Source organism: Electrona antarctica (assembly GCF_951216825.1).
Source record: "Electrona antarctica genome assembly, chromosome: 13".
Classification (NCBI taxonomy): domain Eukaryota; kingdom Metazoa; phylum Chordata; class Actinopteri; order Myctophiformes; family Myctophidae; genus Electrona; species Electrona antarctica.
The window spans coordinates 37,003,204-37,021,631 of NC_136794.1; the positions used below are offsets into that span (position 1 = coordinate 37,003,204).

At 43.4% G+C, this 18,428-nt stretch overlaps 1 protein-coding gene across 3 annotated transcripts in view; it reads left to right on the forward strand.

The window, feature by feature from the left end:
• The window catches only part of igfbp2b (insulin-like growth factor binding protein 2b), a 42,985-nt gene extending 24,843 nt beyond the window's left edge, over nucleotides 1-18,142 (forward strand). For all 3 annotated transcript variants that reach the window (XM_079518548.1, XM_079518549.1, XM_079518547.1), the window contains 3 exons: nucleotides 2,259-2,413; nucleotides 11,472-11,612; nucleotides 17,624-18,142. In XM_079518548.1, the coding sequence (XP_079374674.1) occupies nucleotides 2,259-2,413; nucleotides 11,472-11,612; nucleotides 17,624-17,785 (458 nt within the window). In that variant the 3' untranslated portion in view covers nucleotides 17,786-18,142. The remainder of the gene's footprint in view (nucleotides 1-2,258; nucleotides 2,414-11,471; nucleotides 11,613-17,623) is intronic.
• Nucleotides 18,143-18,428: the final 286 nt, after the last annotated feature.

The window sequence follows — 18,428 nt, forward strand, 5'->3', positions numbered from 1 at the left end:
CAAGCTTTTAGATCTGCATAGTATAGGGCATTAAATTAACTCATTCAGTGCCACCTGGTGAACACCAGTTTTGGCCCTCGTTGCCACCGAAGCCCATTATAAATAAAAGAAAGAAAATTAAATTATATTGTGCATGTAATGTGCATGTCATCACCTGACATGCAGATTAGAGCAATTTTCAAAATATGGATACAATTTTTTTTTTTAAAGGCGCCCAAAGGCACCATTGTCACTCACCGCCACCAGGGGGAGGTGTCCAAAGGAGTCCTGTGGCACTGAGACAGTTCTGGGGGGGAAAATATCACAAAGGACCACTTTTCTACTTATCTTCATATAATTGGTCCTCACTAATGCTCCAGATAAAATATAAAAATACCACAATTTTCTTCTACTCAGTCTGTGTCTCATAGGAGGGCTGTGGGCAGTTCAGAAACCTGTCCACCAGTGACATCATCGTTAAAATTTTTAAAAAACAAGAATTGATTAAATCAATTAATTACCTGCTGATTGTTATTATCTGCGGGGGTCCGCTATAACTGCCTCTGTGTCAGTTTCAGCGTGGTAGTTTAGGTAGGAACCAAAGTTCTCTAAGGTGGAACTATTGTGTTCCGAGTGAAAACTAGAGCTATATTAAATTGTTTATAGGATCAATACAAGTAAATTAATACATGGTAACCCTTCCACAGTAGTAGTTTTTTCATATTTGTGATTATTTTCCATAAAATAAATCATTGTCTTCGTGTAAGTACTCAATTGGGGAAGTGTCCTGGTTACCAATCTAATATAGATATGGTTTTACCCACTCATTTCCTAATTAACGTTCCAATTTTGGAGCTCTGGCTCATGGAGTAATTAAGAACCAAAAAGAACTGAACCGGTTCCTATTGGGAACTAACCGGTGGGAAAGGGTCCGAGGTGTCAAGTGAATGGGGGCAGAGGGGTTGAGCTGGGTGGACCACGCAGTGTTGTTTGTTACCAATAAAGTTTCAATAGTTGTCACTGTAGTGACTGTACAATACTTTCAAACAGTTGTCATGCCTCCTCCTCCCTGGCTGGCACGGCTAACAAGTTAGCCATGTGCTATCTGTGTTGTGTTTACTGGCAGAAGATAATGGCACAAGGGGGACGTTGAACAGGCTGTACAGATATAGTGTTTGCATGACAGATAAGCAATGTAACCAGTGTGGGCGCTTGTTGTCTCAGTCCGTGTCCAAAAAAACGAAAGACACTGTACAAATGGACTGTTGGTCCATTTGGTTGTTTCCTTGCCGACGTCCGTGGGGACCGCTGTGTGTCGCGGACCCCCACGCAGACTGTCGCGACTCGCGGCCCCCCACGGCGTCCTCCGCGGGGGTCCGCGGGATAGTGCGTGGGGGTGTGCGGATAAGGGGGGTCCCCGCGGTAGTGTAAGATGCGTGTCGTGATGCCGGTGTCATTGCTGCGTGTGGTTTATTTGCCACTTCTATGCCTGGTTGCTGGCGTCAATGTCCACATGGCTAGTATGACGGAGCGGTTATGTTGCGAGTCTTCTTCATGGCGTGCAGACTATGGGATGTTATCCCCATAGGTTGTTGCTGGAGACAAGGCATCCAATCAGAAGTAGTCGGCAGTATGGTTGCCAGTGTAGTCAACTTTTTCGTGTCAGAAATAAGCTAACCAGCCTCCCAAAACCAGCCGAGCAACTGAGGTGATGAACAAGCGAAGCGTGGCGGGAAAAACTGAGGTGATGAACAAGCGAAGCGTGGCGGGAAATTTGCGGACTAGGCAACCCAAATTGTCGACTAGGTGTCGTTGTCGTGTTGCAAGTTTCAGACCTATTCATAGACCTGCTGTTTGCTTTGCAATCAGCAGGTAAAAAACATATTTATATTTGTATTTATCGCAACTTTATTGCAACTTTTCACAAATAGTAAGACGGCAGTTTCTATTAGCTTGGATTCCACATCGATGATGTCACTGGTAGACGGGTTTCTGAACTGCCCACAGCCCTCCCTTGAGACACAGACTGAGTAGAATATATATATTTTTTTGGCATTTTATCATGAACATTAGTGAGGACCAAGGAAGTTGAAAAATTGTGAAAATGCGGCACAAATCTTTGAATATATATTATTTCAGAAGACTTATTTTTTTGTAATAAACGTCAGGCCTAAATGGGTTAAGGAGATAAAAAGGTTTCTGCCCCGAAAGCAACAGCGACGTATTTGTTTGAACTGAGATTGTGTGTGCGTGTTTGTGCATGTGTGTTTTGTGTGTAGAGGTGCATGGCACTGAGGGTCCACCCAGGAGACCGCCAAACACCCGGCTGTACGGGCCCAAGAGGACGGCAGTGGACAACCATCAGAACGAACGCAAGAGCAGGATGAAGACAAACCCTCAGGCAGAGGAAGCCAGGAACCCCAGACCGCCCCAGGTCAGCACGTGCATGGCCCCATCTGACCACTTAGTTAACTGGTCAGCAGTGGTGGAAGTACATTCACTGAAGTACTGTATTTAAGTACAATTTTGAGGTGTGTACTTTAATTACTTGAGAATTTCCAATACCTTCCAAAACGTATACAGTAACCACTTCAGCCATATACATTTCGGCCATTTGAAAATATAGAGCATTGTGAGCTTGTAGATCGTCTATTTTCATACGTTTTTTATACATTTGAAAACTTGAAACCGGACATACTTTTGTACATTTTGATGCCAATACTTTTGTACTTTTACAAGTATATTTCTGGACTTTTACTTGTAAAGAGTATTTCTATATTGCAGAATTGATACCTTTAGTAAAAAAAAATAGTTATTTTCCCACCACTGTGACTGTTGGTCAGATGGGTGGGCCGCAAACTCTTTTTGAGAGTTCTCAACCAGAAAAGGTTGAGAACCGTAACTTTGGAGCCCCCCCCCTCGACTCTGAGTGAATTGAGTTAAAATGGGATTGTTACTCTGCTCCTCGGCAGGGCTGTGGTGTCTCCCATTATACTGTTACTACCGGCACCTCTGCTGATAATAATTGAGAGCCCCATTTTGTGTGTGTGTGTGTGTGTGTGTGTGTGTGTGTGTGTGTGTGTGTGTGTGTGTGTGTGTGTGTGTGTGTGTGTGTGTGTGTGTGTGTGTGTGTGTGTGTGTGTGTGTGTGTGTGTGTGTGTGTGTGTGTGTGTGTGTGTGTGTGTGTGTGTGTGTGTGTGTGTGTGTGTGTGTGTGTGTGTGTGTGTGTGTGTGTGTGTGTGTGTGTGTGTGTGTGTGTGTGTTCCAATTCTTGGAAAGGGATTATTCGTAAATTGTGTGTGAACTGTGAAGTGAAGTTGCATCACTGATGTTTTGACATGGTGGCGTGAGAAGTGAATAGAGGGGTCACTTGTGTTTGCATGTTGTTCACCTCCATGGTACATTGGTGCCCTCATCTGGACGCTCACCCAAACACACTGTACTGTATGCACACAAGCGTGCATGCGAACACGCACACACAGTCACACACACACACACACACACACACACACACACACACACACACACACACACTCAAATGTTAAATACAGACAGACACAAATGTCAAATACTCTGTGTTAACCGAGAGCATGCAGTATGTAACCGAATGGAGGTACTGTACTACCGGATAAATGGACACAGAGGACTTCACTGTAAAGTTGCACATTTTTAACAGCCAAAAATCAATAAGCAAGTCACTCCAAACTTCTTCTGACTTTGGACTTTGTTTGTTTGTGATCCAACGAGCCTGCGGGTCACACAAAACACGCACACTTTAATCTTACATCAGTATAGGATGTAATTACAAGTCACTTACAGTAGTATCTCTATCTCCTGGAAAATCTAACCGATGGGCCTGATATTGTTCAGAATAATACATGCACGCACGCATACACACACACACACACACACACACACACACACACACACACACACACACACACACACACACACACACACACACACACACACACACTCATATGCTCCAGTTATCCATGTATTCGAGCCAAGGCACTTTGTCAGGTTTGACCTGATGAAGAACTGTTGTTGAATAAATTAGACCAGAGCATATCGTCTCTGTTGGGTGGTAACCTCATTCATTATGTCCAAAACATAAGATCCAAATTCAAAAATAGCAAAAATAGCAGATCAACAAGCTCAAAATACGTTGCTTTGCATCGTGTTTCGGGCTGGTAAATTTGCTGTTTTTGACACTGCAGTATGATCAAGTAGGGCGTTAATTTAGAATGATCAGAAGTTTCTGCCGGCAAGCGACGATATGAGGGTGTTTTCTATTATTTTTTATTTTTTCATTTTCGCTGTTTTTCATATTTCCACTCTAGTTAAGAAAATCAAAAGGCTTTCAGATTAGTTGAACCCACGGAGCATGTTTTTCTTAATGAACTGTAGGCTACTGTACTACGTACGCATAGGCTGAATAAACCTATAATAATTGGTCACGTGGAGTTTCTCCATAAAAACATGTGCCATTGTTTTGTTGTCAACATTGGAATGTGTGTGAATCGCCCATTTAATCCAATTCCGGATAGATTTACACCCCTCCTGTCCTCATTCACTCATTCGTGGTAGAAAACGCGCGTCCAGACGAACTAAAATCAATTCTTGGAAAAAGATTATTCGTAAAACAAAACATCAGTGTGGGATGACGTACAAACACAGATATCCCTCTATTTCGTTTTTTTCTTCATCATGCAAATGAGCATGGGGCGGGGGGGGGGGGGGCTTTGGAAAGCGGAGGCCCCCGTGGAAATATGTTCCGACCTGAGGAACAATGATATACATGCCCGCATTTTCTCCCCCATTTAACTCACTCTCTCGCGGCAAAACAACAAAACACACAACGAGAGGGGTGCAAAACAATTGACAAGACCATGGAGGCAACAAAAGGGGTGGGGGTGGTGGGGAGGGGGGGGGTGAATGGGGCTTCAGACGGCTAGTGTCAAGCATGGACGCGCTGCACCGTGTCGCGTCGTGTGCGGTCGCATGAGGCAGAATCAACATAATGCCGCTGGGATGTCGTCAGTGTGATGGTGACACATTCCATGTCTTTATGGGCTTGAAGAAGACGCCACACGATATAGGTATTTGTTCCCCTTATATAAATATGTCACTGGTTTGAAATGTGGCAGAGGTCAAAGGTCAATTAAGGGAAACAATGAGAAGCAGGCAGTTTGTTAGTTTGCATCTACACTTTTAACCACATGAACCCTATAGGCCTATAGCATCCTATTCGTGGAATGTCCTAATTGGTGAACAATGGGCAAGAACATTGCATCTAAGTATTAGCTGCGAATGGATTTGGTGTAGAGCGGAAAAGGATAGACCTGGGGGTCAAGTATGTAGGGTTTAAGTTGTTGATGCAAATACATGGACATTGTATTTGTACACAAGGTGCGGACAAACCCGCACCTTGACATGAACACAGAGAATACACACATTTATTGATAGACCAAGTGTAGGGATATGGAATGGAAAAGTATTTAAACCCATCTTTTTCTGTTCTTCTTCTTAAATTGCTAAATACAACGCAGTGCAGTACTTCGATACAGATACAATCGATTATTTGCATTGCAAAATGATTCGATACAAAGTCAAACAATCCAATATGTTGCTGTTTACATGTCACTATAATTTGATTGTTGAAATTAAAAAAGATGCATAGATGCAGTTACGGTATCGTTACACCCCTAAGAGCGTGAAATCATAAATAGTGATTCAAGTCATTCAAATGAGCAAAAAAAATCACCATATGAAGGATAAAGAAGGATTGCTGCCAGCTAGAGCAGTGGTTCCCAAAGTGGGGTCCGGGGACCCCCAGGGGTACTTGAGGGAGTTCCAGGGGGGACCCAGCTAAATGATAATTTGCAACCAAATGGACCCTTATGGGTCTGTAACTCAGAGAGTGTACAAATGGAACCAAATGGACCCTAGCGGGACCATTTGGTTCCATTTGTACACTCTCAGAGTTAAATTAACAGTGGTTTTACAATATAAATTGGGGTCCCAGAGATAGAAATGCCATTAAATGGGGGGTCCGTAGCATAATGCGTGTTAAACTGGGTGTCCATGAAATTAATATGTTTCGGAATCACTGCTAGAGCCGTAAAAATCCTCCCTTATCAGGGTCATTTGCATATGTTTTCAAATGGGGGGTCCGTGGCCTAATAAATGTTGATATGGGGGTCCTTGACACAAAAAAGTTTGGGAACCACTGAGCTAGAGCACAGAAGCAAGAAATAAAGGATAATTTGGATTTATATCATGATCTATACTGTACATAGGTACTACACATAACTTAGGCCATGGTTTGATGACAACGGTCAAAGTGCCGTTGCGTTCTTTATTCTGCGTTCAGATGGAGGCACAACAGTGATTGAAAATGCTGTAGTGTGCATGCCAGGTGGCTAGGTGGCGGTGACGCACTGCTAGATAGACCAGTCAACGCATGCATAGAACCACAGCCTTTCTACTTCCTATTGTTCTCCAATGCAGCGTGGTTTCGTGGCTCGTTAAATTTGTATTCCTATATAGGATGAGTGGGTCGAGGGAGCGATTGCTCATCCTAGGTCTAGGAACTTGAATACCGACTACGACTCTGCTCCAATATAATAAGCATACGCGACGTGAACCGATGTGAGCCATGACATCACACGTTCTGCGGATTCCCAGTGGTGTGCACAGATAGACACTAGGGGGTGCTAGAGCACCCCCTGCCCTTTTGGCAATGTGCCCTTTCGAAGAAAAAATAATAAAAAAAACACTTTTTCTTATTTTGTTACACTGTACAGTATGTGGACCATGGTAACATTGATCAATTCTTGATAAAAAGCTTCTAATATATTATTTAGGCCCCACAATCTATAAATCTCACACTATTAAGGCAACCGGCCGGTTCCACGCGCTGCACAAAGTGCCCTTTTTTTCCACTTGAGCACCTGCCCCTCTAAATGTCTGTGCACGCCACTGCGTTTTCCCATGATTTACATGGAGACGCAAGGCGGAGCGTTTCCAACCCCCTATAGCGCCATTGCCGTTTAAATGGACGGCACATCTGATTACATCTGTTATTTTGACGTTTTCTCGGGAGCCTGTTGTTGTTTAAACGGGGCGTTAGTATATACTATATACTGTACATTAATGTATTCATTCAACCTGTAATATTCCCTGAGAAATCATTGAGCGTGAATACAAGATCAACAATTAAAATGAGAATGAGATAAAATACAAACGCAATAACAACAAAATAATAAAACATTAGATCAGTATGAGATCAACTATCTGTGGAATGCTGTACAAAAATTTTTAATAAAAATTAAAGAATTCAAATTCAAAAGCAGCAAAAGTAGCAGATCGACAAGCTTGAAACGCGTTGCTTTGTGCCGCATTTCGAGGTTGTGGATCTCCTACTTTTGATGCTTTTGTGTGACGCTGTAGTATGATCAAGTACAGCGTTAATTTATGAATGAACATAAAATGTTAGAATATGAAGATAAGAGGTTTCTGCCCGACAATAATGGTATAGAATACAGTGGTGACTACGTGACCATCACCAGTAATGAATCATAGAGCTGAGTGATAAACAGAGTCTAAGGGCATAATATGCTTTTAATTTATAGTATGATGGAGTATAAACCAGGCTTAAGTGTGGAGGCAGAAGCATGTCTGTAAATTGTGTCTCCATAATCCACAACTGATAGAAAAGTTACTTCAACACTCCTCTTCCTATACAATTCAAAGGAAAAGCTGGTTTTAATTTTTGCACAAGAAGCCAGTCTTTTGTCATAATTTCCCAACACTGATGTGGTATTTGAAAATCTTATGCCAAGATACTAGTATTCTTGTACAAAGATGCAAATTATTTGGAATGAGGTGAATAATGAGCTGGATACCTTGACTGGATATAATGTGGACTTGTCACCTCTCCCGTGTGTACTATAGCAGCTAAAGTGCAAGGACCAGACACGGTAACAGGTGCGTGCGTGCGTGCGTGCGTGCGTGCGTGCGTGCGTGCGTGCGTGATAGAAAGAGAGAGTGATGTGAAAGAGAAACGGTATGAAAGAGAAAGAGAGAGAGGCCTTTTCATGGATATTGTGTGATGTGTGATAAGGTCCATGGCAGAGCCTGCCTTCTCCTCTGCCCTGCTCTCTCATCTGCAGCCAACTAATCAGAAGGCTTGGACCCCTTTGATCCCCCCACCGGCAGCCTGATACCCTAGCTGTGTGTGTGTGTGTGTGTGTGTGTGTGTGTGTGTGTGTGTGTGTGCGTGCGTGCGTGCGTGCGTGCGTGCGTGCGTGCGTGCGTGCGCGCGTGCGCGCGCGCATGTGTGAGAGATTCTGAGAGATCTCTGCCGTAATAGCTAGCCAACCAGTCTGTGTGGAAAAATGCACTGTTTCTAAATAATAATAATAATCAAAACAGGATTAAAACTGCTAAAGCACCTGTGTCATCTTAGTTTTTGCATTGCCTATTCAAAAACAGCAGATGTACAAGCTTGTACATTTTTTATTTTTTTTTAATTGAATAGTGTTCAAAATTATTTTGTATTTCTTTTTTTATACAAATCTTCGGCACGAAACATTTTCATATGGGGCATCCGTGAGGGACCTTGACATGAATAAGTTAGAGAAGTACTGATTTAGACTCAGGGTCCTAACGTATGACATGCCTTACCTGCCTATAGTGGGTTTAGAACCTTCCACTATCCGGGAACGTTATCTTGCGGCCACACTACCCACTTTCAATTGCTATCTTACCCACACAGGTTTAGAACAGCGGATAGAGCCTCCTCAGACCAGCCGCAATGCGAATTCCGCTTGATGGAACGTGTAATAGACAGGTCGAGTGTGGAGCTTGTAACGGACCCCAGAAGGCCAGACTTTTATTTTGAAGGGTATAGCCGGAAGCAGAAGCCAGGTTTTTCCTGCTGCCACAAGAGGGCTATTTAAGTCTGGCTCAGTGACATCATGGGAGGAAAATGTTTGGAGCACTCTCCAGGTGCTCCTAATGCACCTAATGAGGTGTCTCAAGTGGGCCGACGCCCACGTGATGTGATCTGGGGGAGAAATACACACAGGGCAGTACAGCATATATGGACAACATAGGCCCTGCAGGCCAGGCCAAAGGGGTTGTGACACATACAGTATGCATATGCCATGTTAGCTATACAGTTTATAGATCATGCTGAGCTAAACATGTGTTTAATTTTGAAGTATTTATATTTAAACAAGTAATGAGCAATGAAGAAAGTCCCCACACACAGATAGCCATCCATGTTTACGCACAGACAGACAGACAGATAGACAGACAGACAGACAGACCGACAAATACAGACAGAATATTCTATACGTGTTTTCATGTGTTTCCTTAAAGGTGTAGTGAAATCAAAAATATGTTTTTCACACTTTTAGAGCATATCCGTGGTCACCATATGGGCATATACCTAACAATGGATACCAAAAAATGAGAAAATTCTCATTTGTGGTGTTTTTTATAAAACGTGCTGCGTGATTACGTGTAGAGATACACATCAATAAAAGCCAATAAAAATGAAGCTCACCCGTTTGAGTTCCATTCCTGCGCGTCCGTCCAAACACAGCTGCTACTGATTACAGAAATCCTCTGTTTTTAATATCATTCAAGATGACATCCAGACAGTGTGTTACTCGTTTTAAACTTAATCATCACGCTAAAATATGTATATAGGTTGTGTAGGGGTTAGAGATAACCCCCTGGCTTTGCTGCAGGTCTCTCTGTCACTTGTAAACAAACCACTGTGCATGTGCGTGCATGTGGTCATGCATGAGACGGACCTACGTCCCCATAGCCTGGAGGGATGCAACGCTCTGATTGGTTCAGAAACTAAGATCCTGCCGTCTGAGACTGAAACTTCAAAATAAAATGCCCAAAAAGCCATTTCACTACACCTTTAAGCAATTGATAAATGTGCTCGTCCGACCATATTTCGATGAGGGCTTCGGTCTCCTTATTTGACCATGTCTATCCACGGTAACGGGACAGCTGTGCGGTGTAAAATATGCCTTCTCCGTCTCCAAATATGTTTATACTCCTCATTCATCCGCCACATTGTATGCTTCTTCTCCTTTATTTGATGCGATTGCATTCACACCTGCAGTGAATCGAAGTCAGGTGCGAAGCGAAAGCCCAGTTTTTGTCAAACAAACAAAATGTAGACGACAGTTCGCCACCTAGTCATGAGTGGCTGCTTCTAGCCAATGGGACGGCAAAGTGGCCTCTGAGTAATGGGAAGGAAGGGGAGAAGCATATCCCTGGCAGCCAAGCAGACTGCAGACAGACAAGCATGATCACTCACAGTCACACTCACGGGTCTGATGGGGAAGACACGTTTGCAATGTTCGAACGTCACTCGATATAACTTCAAACCAAACACGGCTGCAAACACGTTACTAAAATAATAATCATATTAATATGGGGGAGAACACGAACACAACGGAGACAGCGCACGCAAATGGCCGCGAAGGGGGGGGGGGGGGGGGGGAGAACACAACGGAGACAGCGCTTCTTTCACCTGACAAATCACTAGGCCTATATGTGATAATTTCTTGTTTGGCAAAGTAGAATGCGGTTCTTTGATGCAGGATACGAATGAGCCTTAATTCACACCTGCCAAACAAAGCACATTTTCCGACAATACGCAGCAGGATTCGTTTTAATCGCAGTATAGCATGCTGGTGTGAATGCGACTTTAAAGGCAATGGCATGTGGCACGGTTTCTTAAGCCCCACCCCTCTGTCTTCCTATTGGCTGGCCTTTACACAGCTATAACTTTTTTTTGCAGCATGCTACAGTGCCAACATTTCGTTTATCGACCAATAGAAACGAGCTGTACATGCTTAATTGCTTAAGCCCCACCCCCTCTGTCTTCCTATTGGCTGGCCTTTATACAGCTATAACTTTTGTTTACAACATGCTACAGCCTCACAATTTGGTACATGGATGTAGTCCACCAATAGCAACAAGCTGTAATTGTTTAATTGCTTAAGCCCCACCCCCTCTGTCTTCCTATTGGCTGGCCTTTACACAGCTTTAACTTTTTTTTGCAGCATGCTACAGTCCCGAAATTTTGTTTATGGACCAATAGGAACGAGCTGTACTTGCTTATAACTTTACTTACTTTATTCTGCCACTTTTTCGGCATCATACTACTTCCACATACTTTATGCTAGAAAATTTGTTCAAACTTCAACATGTTCCGCTTTATGCAGTTATTTATGCTTATACTATTCTTTTTTTACAAATTGTTTTGTTTTTAACTTTTTGTATTTTTTAAAAACTTTTCCTAATACATTTTATACTGTACTTCATACATTGCGTTTTTTGGCAAGCCCACGCAGTTTCTGGAGGGACTGCTTTTCTAGTTGACATGAAAAATGGTGGGCACCGCTGGTTGTCAATTTGTACTTAGTATTACTTCTATGCTTCCGTCCTTTCAGAGTTCTTGTGAGCAGGAGTTGGACAATGTCCTGGAGGAGATAGCCAAGATGACCTTCCAGGATAACCGAGGTCCGCTGGAGAACCTGTATGAGCTCCGCTTTCCCAACTGTGACAGACAGGGATACTACAACCTCAAACAGGTGAGCCGTGGTGGTGGGCACTGGCAGCGGTGGAAAAATGTACTCACAGTTTTTTACTTAAGTAAAAGTATCAATACCACACTGCAGAAATACTGGCATTCAGAATCTACTTTAGGCATAGTAAAAGTACTCATTATTATACAGAGTGTCCAATTTCAAGTTTTCAAAATGTATACAAATCTGTGAGCTTGTAGACCGGCCATTTTAAATATATAGAGAGCTTAAGTGGTTAATGTGTGTTTAGTAATACAAATCTAAATCTAAAAAAGTTACTAGTAACTAAGTATTGGAGTAAAGGTACAATCTTTTCCTCAGAGATGTAGTGAAGTTGAAGTGGTACACAGTCTCTCTATAGCCATTAAACAAAACGGCTCTTTCAGATTTTTCAGACTCCATCCTGATTGGCTAAGATTGGCTGCCAAAGTTTGCAGGAGTACGAACAAAATGCTGCAAACCATGAACACATTGTGTGATTTCCGTGACATGTTGCATGCACATTCCCACTAGGCCGAGGAAGAAATGCCAGTGCCACTTGAAAATTCTCAAATCATCGCTATAACTTGTGTAAAACTTCCTAAAGGCCAAGGAAAACCCTTTTCACATCTGCTCTTTATAGCGCCACCAGGAGGCAGACTTATGTAACAAATTTGTTTTATTTTACTCTTTCCGATTTCATCCAAATTTTACGCTAATCAGTACATGATCTCTATCGTCATGTGATCAAGATGGGTCTGTTTGATTTTTCATATTCCATCCTGATTCGATTGGCTTCCAAGGTTTTCAGGAGTGGTCTTAAAGATCATACTAAGCATTTAAAGTATGATGTATAAAGTACATCAGCCTTGTGTTCATACAACAGAAAGATTGGGTATTGGGTAAGACTGACGTTATGTATCTTTCAGGACCTTTCACTGCTTCGTCTCAACCATTACTCTATGGCTCTGGTCTCAGCCACTGCGGCGTATTTTTGGACATTCCGTTTTTCTCCAAAGTTGAATGTTGCCACTACTGTTGCAGCAGCCATAAACTACACAGGTTCATCCCCATGTTCTGGGCGTCTTTGTAAAGTTAGTGTTAGTAAAAAGCAGGTAAAAGAGTAACGTTTGAAGTTTACACTGCAGATATGTCGTCTCCGCCTACAGGAATTACGTTCGCTGCGACCAGGGGACCCGTTTCTGAATTGGTCTATAGCGCCAAACTGATTGTTGTCATAATTGTTATTGTACTCTATTCAGTGATTTCACTTAATTCAAATATCACTTTTATTTTTTTGTGATTATCCTCCCTACTATAGAGTGTGCTGACCATATAATTAGTCCCTCCCTCCCCTAGTTCCTCCAATCAGGATCGAGTGCGCGTGCTGCGCATGCTGTTGGCCTGTTGCGTGTCCCCCCCACTGTAGAGCGTGTGCATGTGCATATCTTGTTACTGGGGCGGACCAGGTTTTTTTCCAAATCACCCAAATCACTGAATGCTCCTTTTAAAATGACTATATCCCTCATGGGGTATAGGCTACAACAATGTCCCTACATGCTCCATTTCATCTGGTTTCACTATCCTCGTGGGGCCTTATGGACACACACACACACACACACACACACACACACACACACACACACACACACACACACACACACACACACACACAGGAATGTGGAGGTAACGTCATCATTATGGGTGAGGCAACACTGCCCCCTACAACAACCCCCCACCCCACCCGAACAACTGCACAGAGCACCCACCCACCCTTCCTCAACAAATACACACTTAGATGGGATGATGTTGTCATCTTAAGTGAGGCAACAGTGTTTCAGCCCTGGGGTTACAAGGCAATAAAAACGTGTTTGCAGAGAGAACCAGAGTTCATGAGAAAACGTCTGTGCAGCACCGAAAACCATAGAGCTCCCAATTGGAACCCAATAGAACATTTGGAACAATACTAGTCTATAGAAATCAGAGCATGGGTCAGCTAGGCAGTGTTAACTAATAAAATCCTCTACTTGGTGAACAGTCCAGGCCGGTCTGGGCCAGCCGTTTTTTTGTTGTTGTATTAATCAAAAAATAAGAGATCATATATTTAATTTCGAAGATTAACACAATTCACTTTTAACAAGGTAACAGCCTATATAATCATGTTGCTTTGTGACATAATAATGTCGGTGTTTCGTTTCGCCGGCGCGCGCCATCAGTTCGCCGGCACGCGGGCCTTGGCCGCGTGCCTAGAGGGCCTCCACAACTCCACTTCCCGGGCTGAATTATGGGCCCACCACGTCCCTGCTTGGGCGTCGGGCGTTACTAATAGAAAGGACAAAGAACTTCGTCCTGGGCGATGGGGGTGTTAACAAGTGCATCATTATCATGATTTTTTTACGTGATGGCTGCCGGGAGCTAAAATGCCTATAACCTGGGATTTAATATGTAAAACATCATAACAATTATGCACTTGGTAACTTCTTTTTTAATTTTGGCATGGTGTTTGGTATGGGCATAAGGTTTTCAAAACCCATCGCAAACTAATTTCGCTCGCCCCCTAGTGGTTGGTTTGCAATGAAACCATAGGCATTTTAAGCTTCTGGCGGCCATCGTGGGCTCCATCTTGAAAACGATGCCATTCTAGATGTTATTTAGCACACCCAATAGTAACAGAATCGCAAAACTTTTTTCCCCTCAGTCTGCGTCTCATAGGAGGGCTGTGGGCAGTTCAGAAACCCGTCTTCCAGTGACATCATCGATGGGGAATCCAAGCTAATAGAACCTGCAGGCTTTCTATTCCTGAAAAGTTGCAATGCGAAAATGGAAGCCGTGTTGTTGTTTTGCACGGACCCCAGCCAACGTGTATAGACGGCTTTGTGCCTGATGGAAAATTATGTAATATTAAAATACTACTAACACGCCGATATTTTGTGCGTTTTAAATGCTATAATAAGCCTATAGTTCGATGCCATTCATTTATTTCCCACATTATTTCAGCCGCGGTTTATCCAAGATGCATTTATAATAGGCCTATATTTCATTGACCCAAATCCACCCTAAACTGTGGGCAACCGCGGCTAAATCCGCCATCCGCAGGTCTCTACTTTGTACAGAGCTCTGTACTGTACTGTACTGTAGTCTGTACTGTAGATCACCCTTGCAGCTGTTGAGGCCTCGTGCTCATACATTAGCCCTGCACAGGTCCAAAATATGGGCCCTGGGCCGGCCCGGGTCCATGGAGTTAAGCCCAGGCCCGGCCCAGCCTGTTATGGTACCGCAGTATGGTAAATTGTGACTGCTTGTTGCTCTGACAGAACGGCACTGTGTGTGTGTGTGTGTGTGTGTGTGTGTGTGTGTGTGTGTGTGTGTGTGTGTGTGTGTGTGTGTGTGTGTGTGTGTGTGTGTGTGTGTGTGTGTGTGTGTGTGTGTGTGTGTGTGTGTGTGTGCGCGTGTGTGTGCGCGCGTGCACGCACAAAGCTGCGGGGCATAAGTAGCCTAATTAGAAAAGAGGGAGAGGACAAGAGTAGTACCGTAGCACAGAGAAGGAAGGAGAAATGTTTGTAGAGAATGTAACACTCTTTACCAGAGTGTGCTAACTGTTGCTAACTGTCCAAAACAAAGTGCTGTACACAAAAAATACTAAAGGGCAAAAACAACACATAGGCTAAACAGGGCAACATAAAGACATAATGCAGTGGAAGCATACTTAATCAGTATGTCATAAAATACAAGGTACAATGACCTTGCGTGGCTTATTGCTTTTCTAAAACGGTTACAACTTTTTAGTTACACTTTGCACTCACCAGAGAGAGCCACTTCCTTGTATATTGAGCCAGTCCAGCCAGGCTGTGTGCTTACGACAAAGTTTGCCAAACAAACACATAGAGAAAAACAACTTATGTTAGTTCAGTCTCATGGTACCTAACATATTTGATAAAAATTCATATATTTATTTAATCCATGTCTGTGAACATCACGTCAAAAACGGTAGCATAGCGACTTAGCAACAGCAGTTCTCAGTGACGGGAGAATAGGAGGCGCTTGCTGTCTTTACAAGGCCGCCCGGAGCCACCCATTCACAGTGCTATGAGCTTGACCTGCAGCGTGCACTGACACTGATTGGTGTAGTACAGTGGTTCTCTACCTTTTCCATTTCTATAGGACCCCCGGCCATAACTCTCTAGAGTTACAGACTTGTAAAGGATCCATTTGGAACCCTTTCAAAGAACGCTGAGGGTCTACCACCGGTGTAGTGCTTTGTGAGAATAACCACGGACAGGGACGAACCCCCCCCCCCCCCCCCCCCCCCACACACACACACACACACACACACACACACACACACACACACACATGTCTTCGGCTGGAGATAACAAATACACAGAACTGGGTGAAAACACAACCCCTCCCAATCCCATTGGCGGAGGGAATGAAAAACAATGCAAACAACAACAGAGCGTAAATTCATCCAGATTTCATACAATCATAGCTACCCTGCACACTTTCATCCTCCTCCTTATTGATGTCATGGCCAGTGCTATTGGTATATTTACTCAAATACTTAGTCAAATAGTGTAGCTGAGTATAATTCTACTTCATGCGCACTACATTTCAGAGGCAAATATTGCACTTTTTACTCTGCTAATGTTATTTGACAATAGTTACTTTGCAGGTTTTGATTGCTATTAAAAAACATTAAATAATTAAGCCCTATACCTATTTTATACCTACTGTACTATACTCTCGTAATACATACAGGACACTTTACTTGTAATAGAGTATTTCTACATTGTATATTGTCTTGTCAGGTGGAAACCTCATATGTCAAAACTGTTAGTTTTCAGGATTCAAATTCAAAAATAGCATCACGTTGCGCCTCGTTTCGATCTTGCATATCTGCTATTTCGGATACTGTCGTAGTGACGCTGCAAGCAGGGTGTTAATTTACAGGGGAAAAAAAACACAACAGGTTCAAATATGGAGATAAGAGGTTTCTGCCCCGACATATTGGTATTGCTACTTTTACTTAGAAGTACTTCTTCCACCACCACCACTGGTCACGGGCCTTTTCACCAGCGCTTCTCACACAACAACAGCATTGTTTTGGTTCCAGGAGACTCAGTTCCCAGGGCACAGCACACTGTACCTCCATAACATTCTGAAACCCGCCTTCCTCGCCGGGTAATTACCGTAACTGTCACTTCTTTTTGTTCTTGGAAGAAAATGGAAAGACTAAACCACCCCCCACACCCTCCCATAAACTTTTCATTCTTTTCTCTACCCCCCCAACCCCCCCCCCCCCACACACACACACACACACACCACCATCTCTTAGCCCCCCGTACGCGCGGCATAATCGGTGTCCGCTTCAATTATGACCTCATTTTTAAGGGGGCCGGTGGAAGAGGGGGTCTCGGCAGGGGGCCTGTGTCCACTGGCATGCCTCGCTCTCTCTATGTGTGTGTGTGCGCGCGTGTGTGCATGTGTCTGTCATGGGGTGGGGGTATGACCTGACCATGGGCTGTTATTGGGTGGACATTGCCCCACCCCTCTGTCCCAGCCTTCAATCTCGTCCAATAATTGCCCCCCACGCCCCTGATAGATGCACACACACACCATATTATTATCATCGTCGCTGTCTGGCACAAACCTTGTATCTCCCCTAAGTGTTTAAGCGTGTCTATAGGTTTTATAAATATTGAACCACCAGTATCAACAGGTGTTTGTGAATAAATAACTACATATATAGCTGTAACTACATTGGATACATTTTTTTCCATTTCTTGAAAAGTGACAGTTTTACATACAAGGTTTCTGTCCGACAGGGACGTAATGATGCCCCACTGTACTACATGCATCATTTAAGAGTTAAGACCCGTCCCCCCGTCCCCCCTACCCACATTCCCTCCACACATTTCTCCCCTTCCAGTAATTTCCAGCCTCCCTTTTTTCTGTCTCTCTCTCTCTCTCTCTGTCTCTCTCTCTCTCTCTCTCTCTCTCTCTCTCTCTCTCTCTCTCTCTCTCTCTCCCTCTCTCAGTGCAACATGTCCACTCACGGCCAGCGGGGCCAGTGTTGGTGCGTCAACCCCTTGACGGGGATCCAGATCGCGGCATCGCCCAAAATCCGGGGGGACCCCAATTGCGACCAGTTCCAGGATGACCTCTGGCCGCAGCCCACGTCCATAACTCTCCGCCGCTAGAGCCCTTCCGCTCTCACATCTCACGCAGAGATGCTCCATTGGGGCTCCGGAGCTTCTAGGACACAGTGGTCCTCAGACCTTTTCATTTCAAGGACCCACACAAATTGTCCCGTGGCTTACGGCCATATTTTATCATTACCGTTACGAAGTGGATAAAAGCCCTCCATTTTGCATGAGGCTTCTTTAGGATTCTATCCGAGGAAAATCCAAGTAAAAAAACAATTAAAAAAAAATCACATCCGTGTGAAGTGAGGGGTGCTCTTGTCGTCGTACAACATCCAATAAAAAATTAATATACTTCTTCATGAATTCATTTGTCAACTTATGTTATTATCTTTTAACCATGATACAATGTTTAAAAAAAACACCATGATCATCTAAGATGACAACTGAATTTATGTGATTATTTAGGAATACCCCATAGAGATATAGTATCTCGTTTTCGAGAGGGTCCTAACTGTACAATCAATACAATACAAAACACAAAACAAACAAACACAAAAACAGGGTATTACAATATGCAAGCACAATAGCAACAAGATGGATCATTTGTTCCGTCAGATATAAATATATAAATAACAATGAAAAAACTAAAAAGTCCCTGCTTTTTTGGGAGTGAGACTGTGTTGTGGATGATAGATAG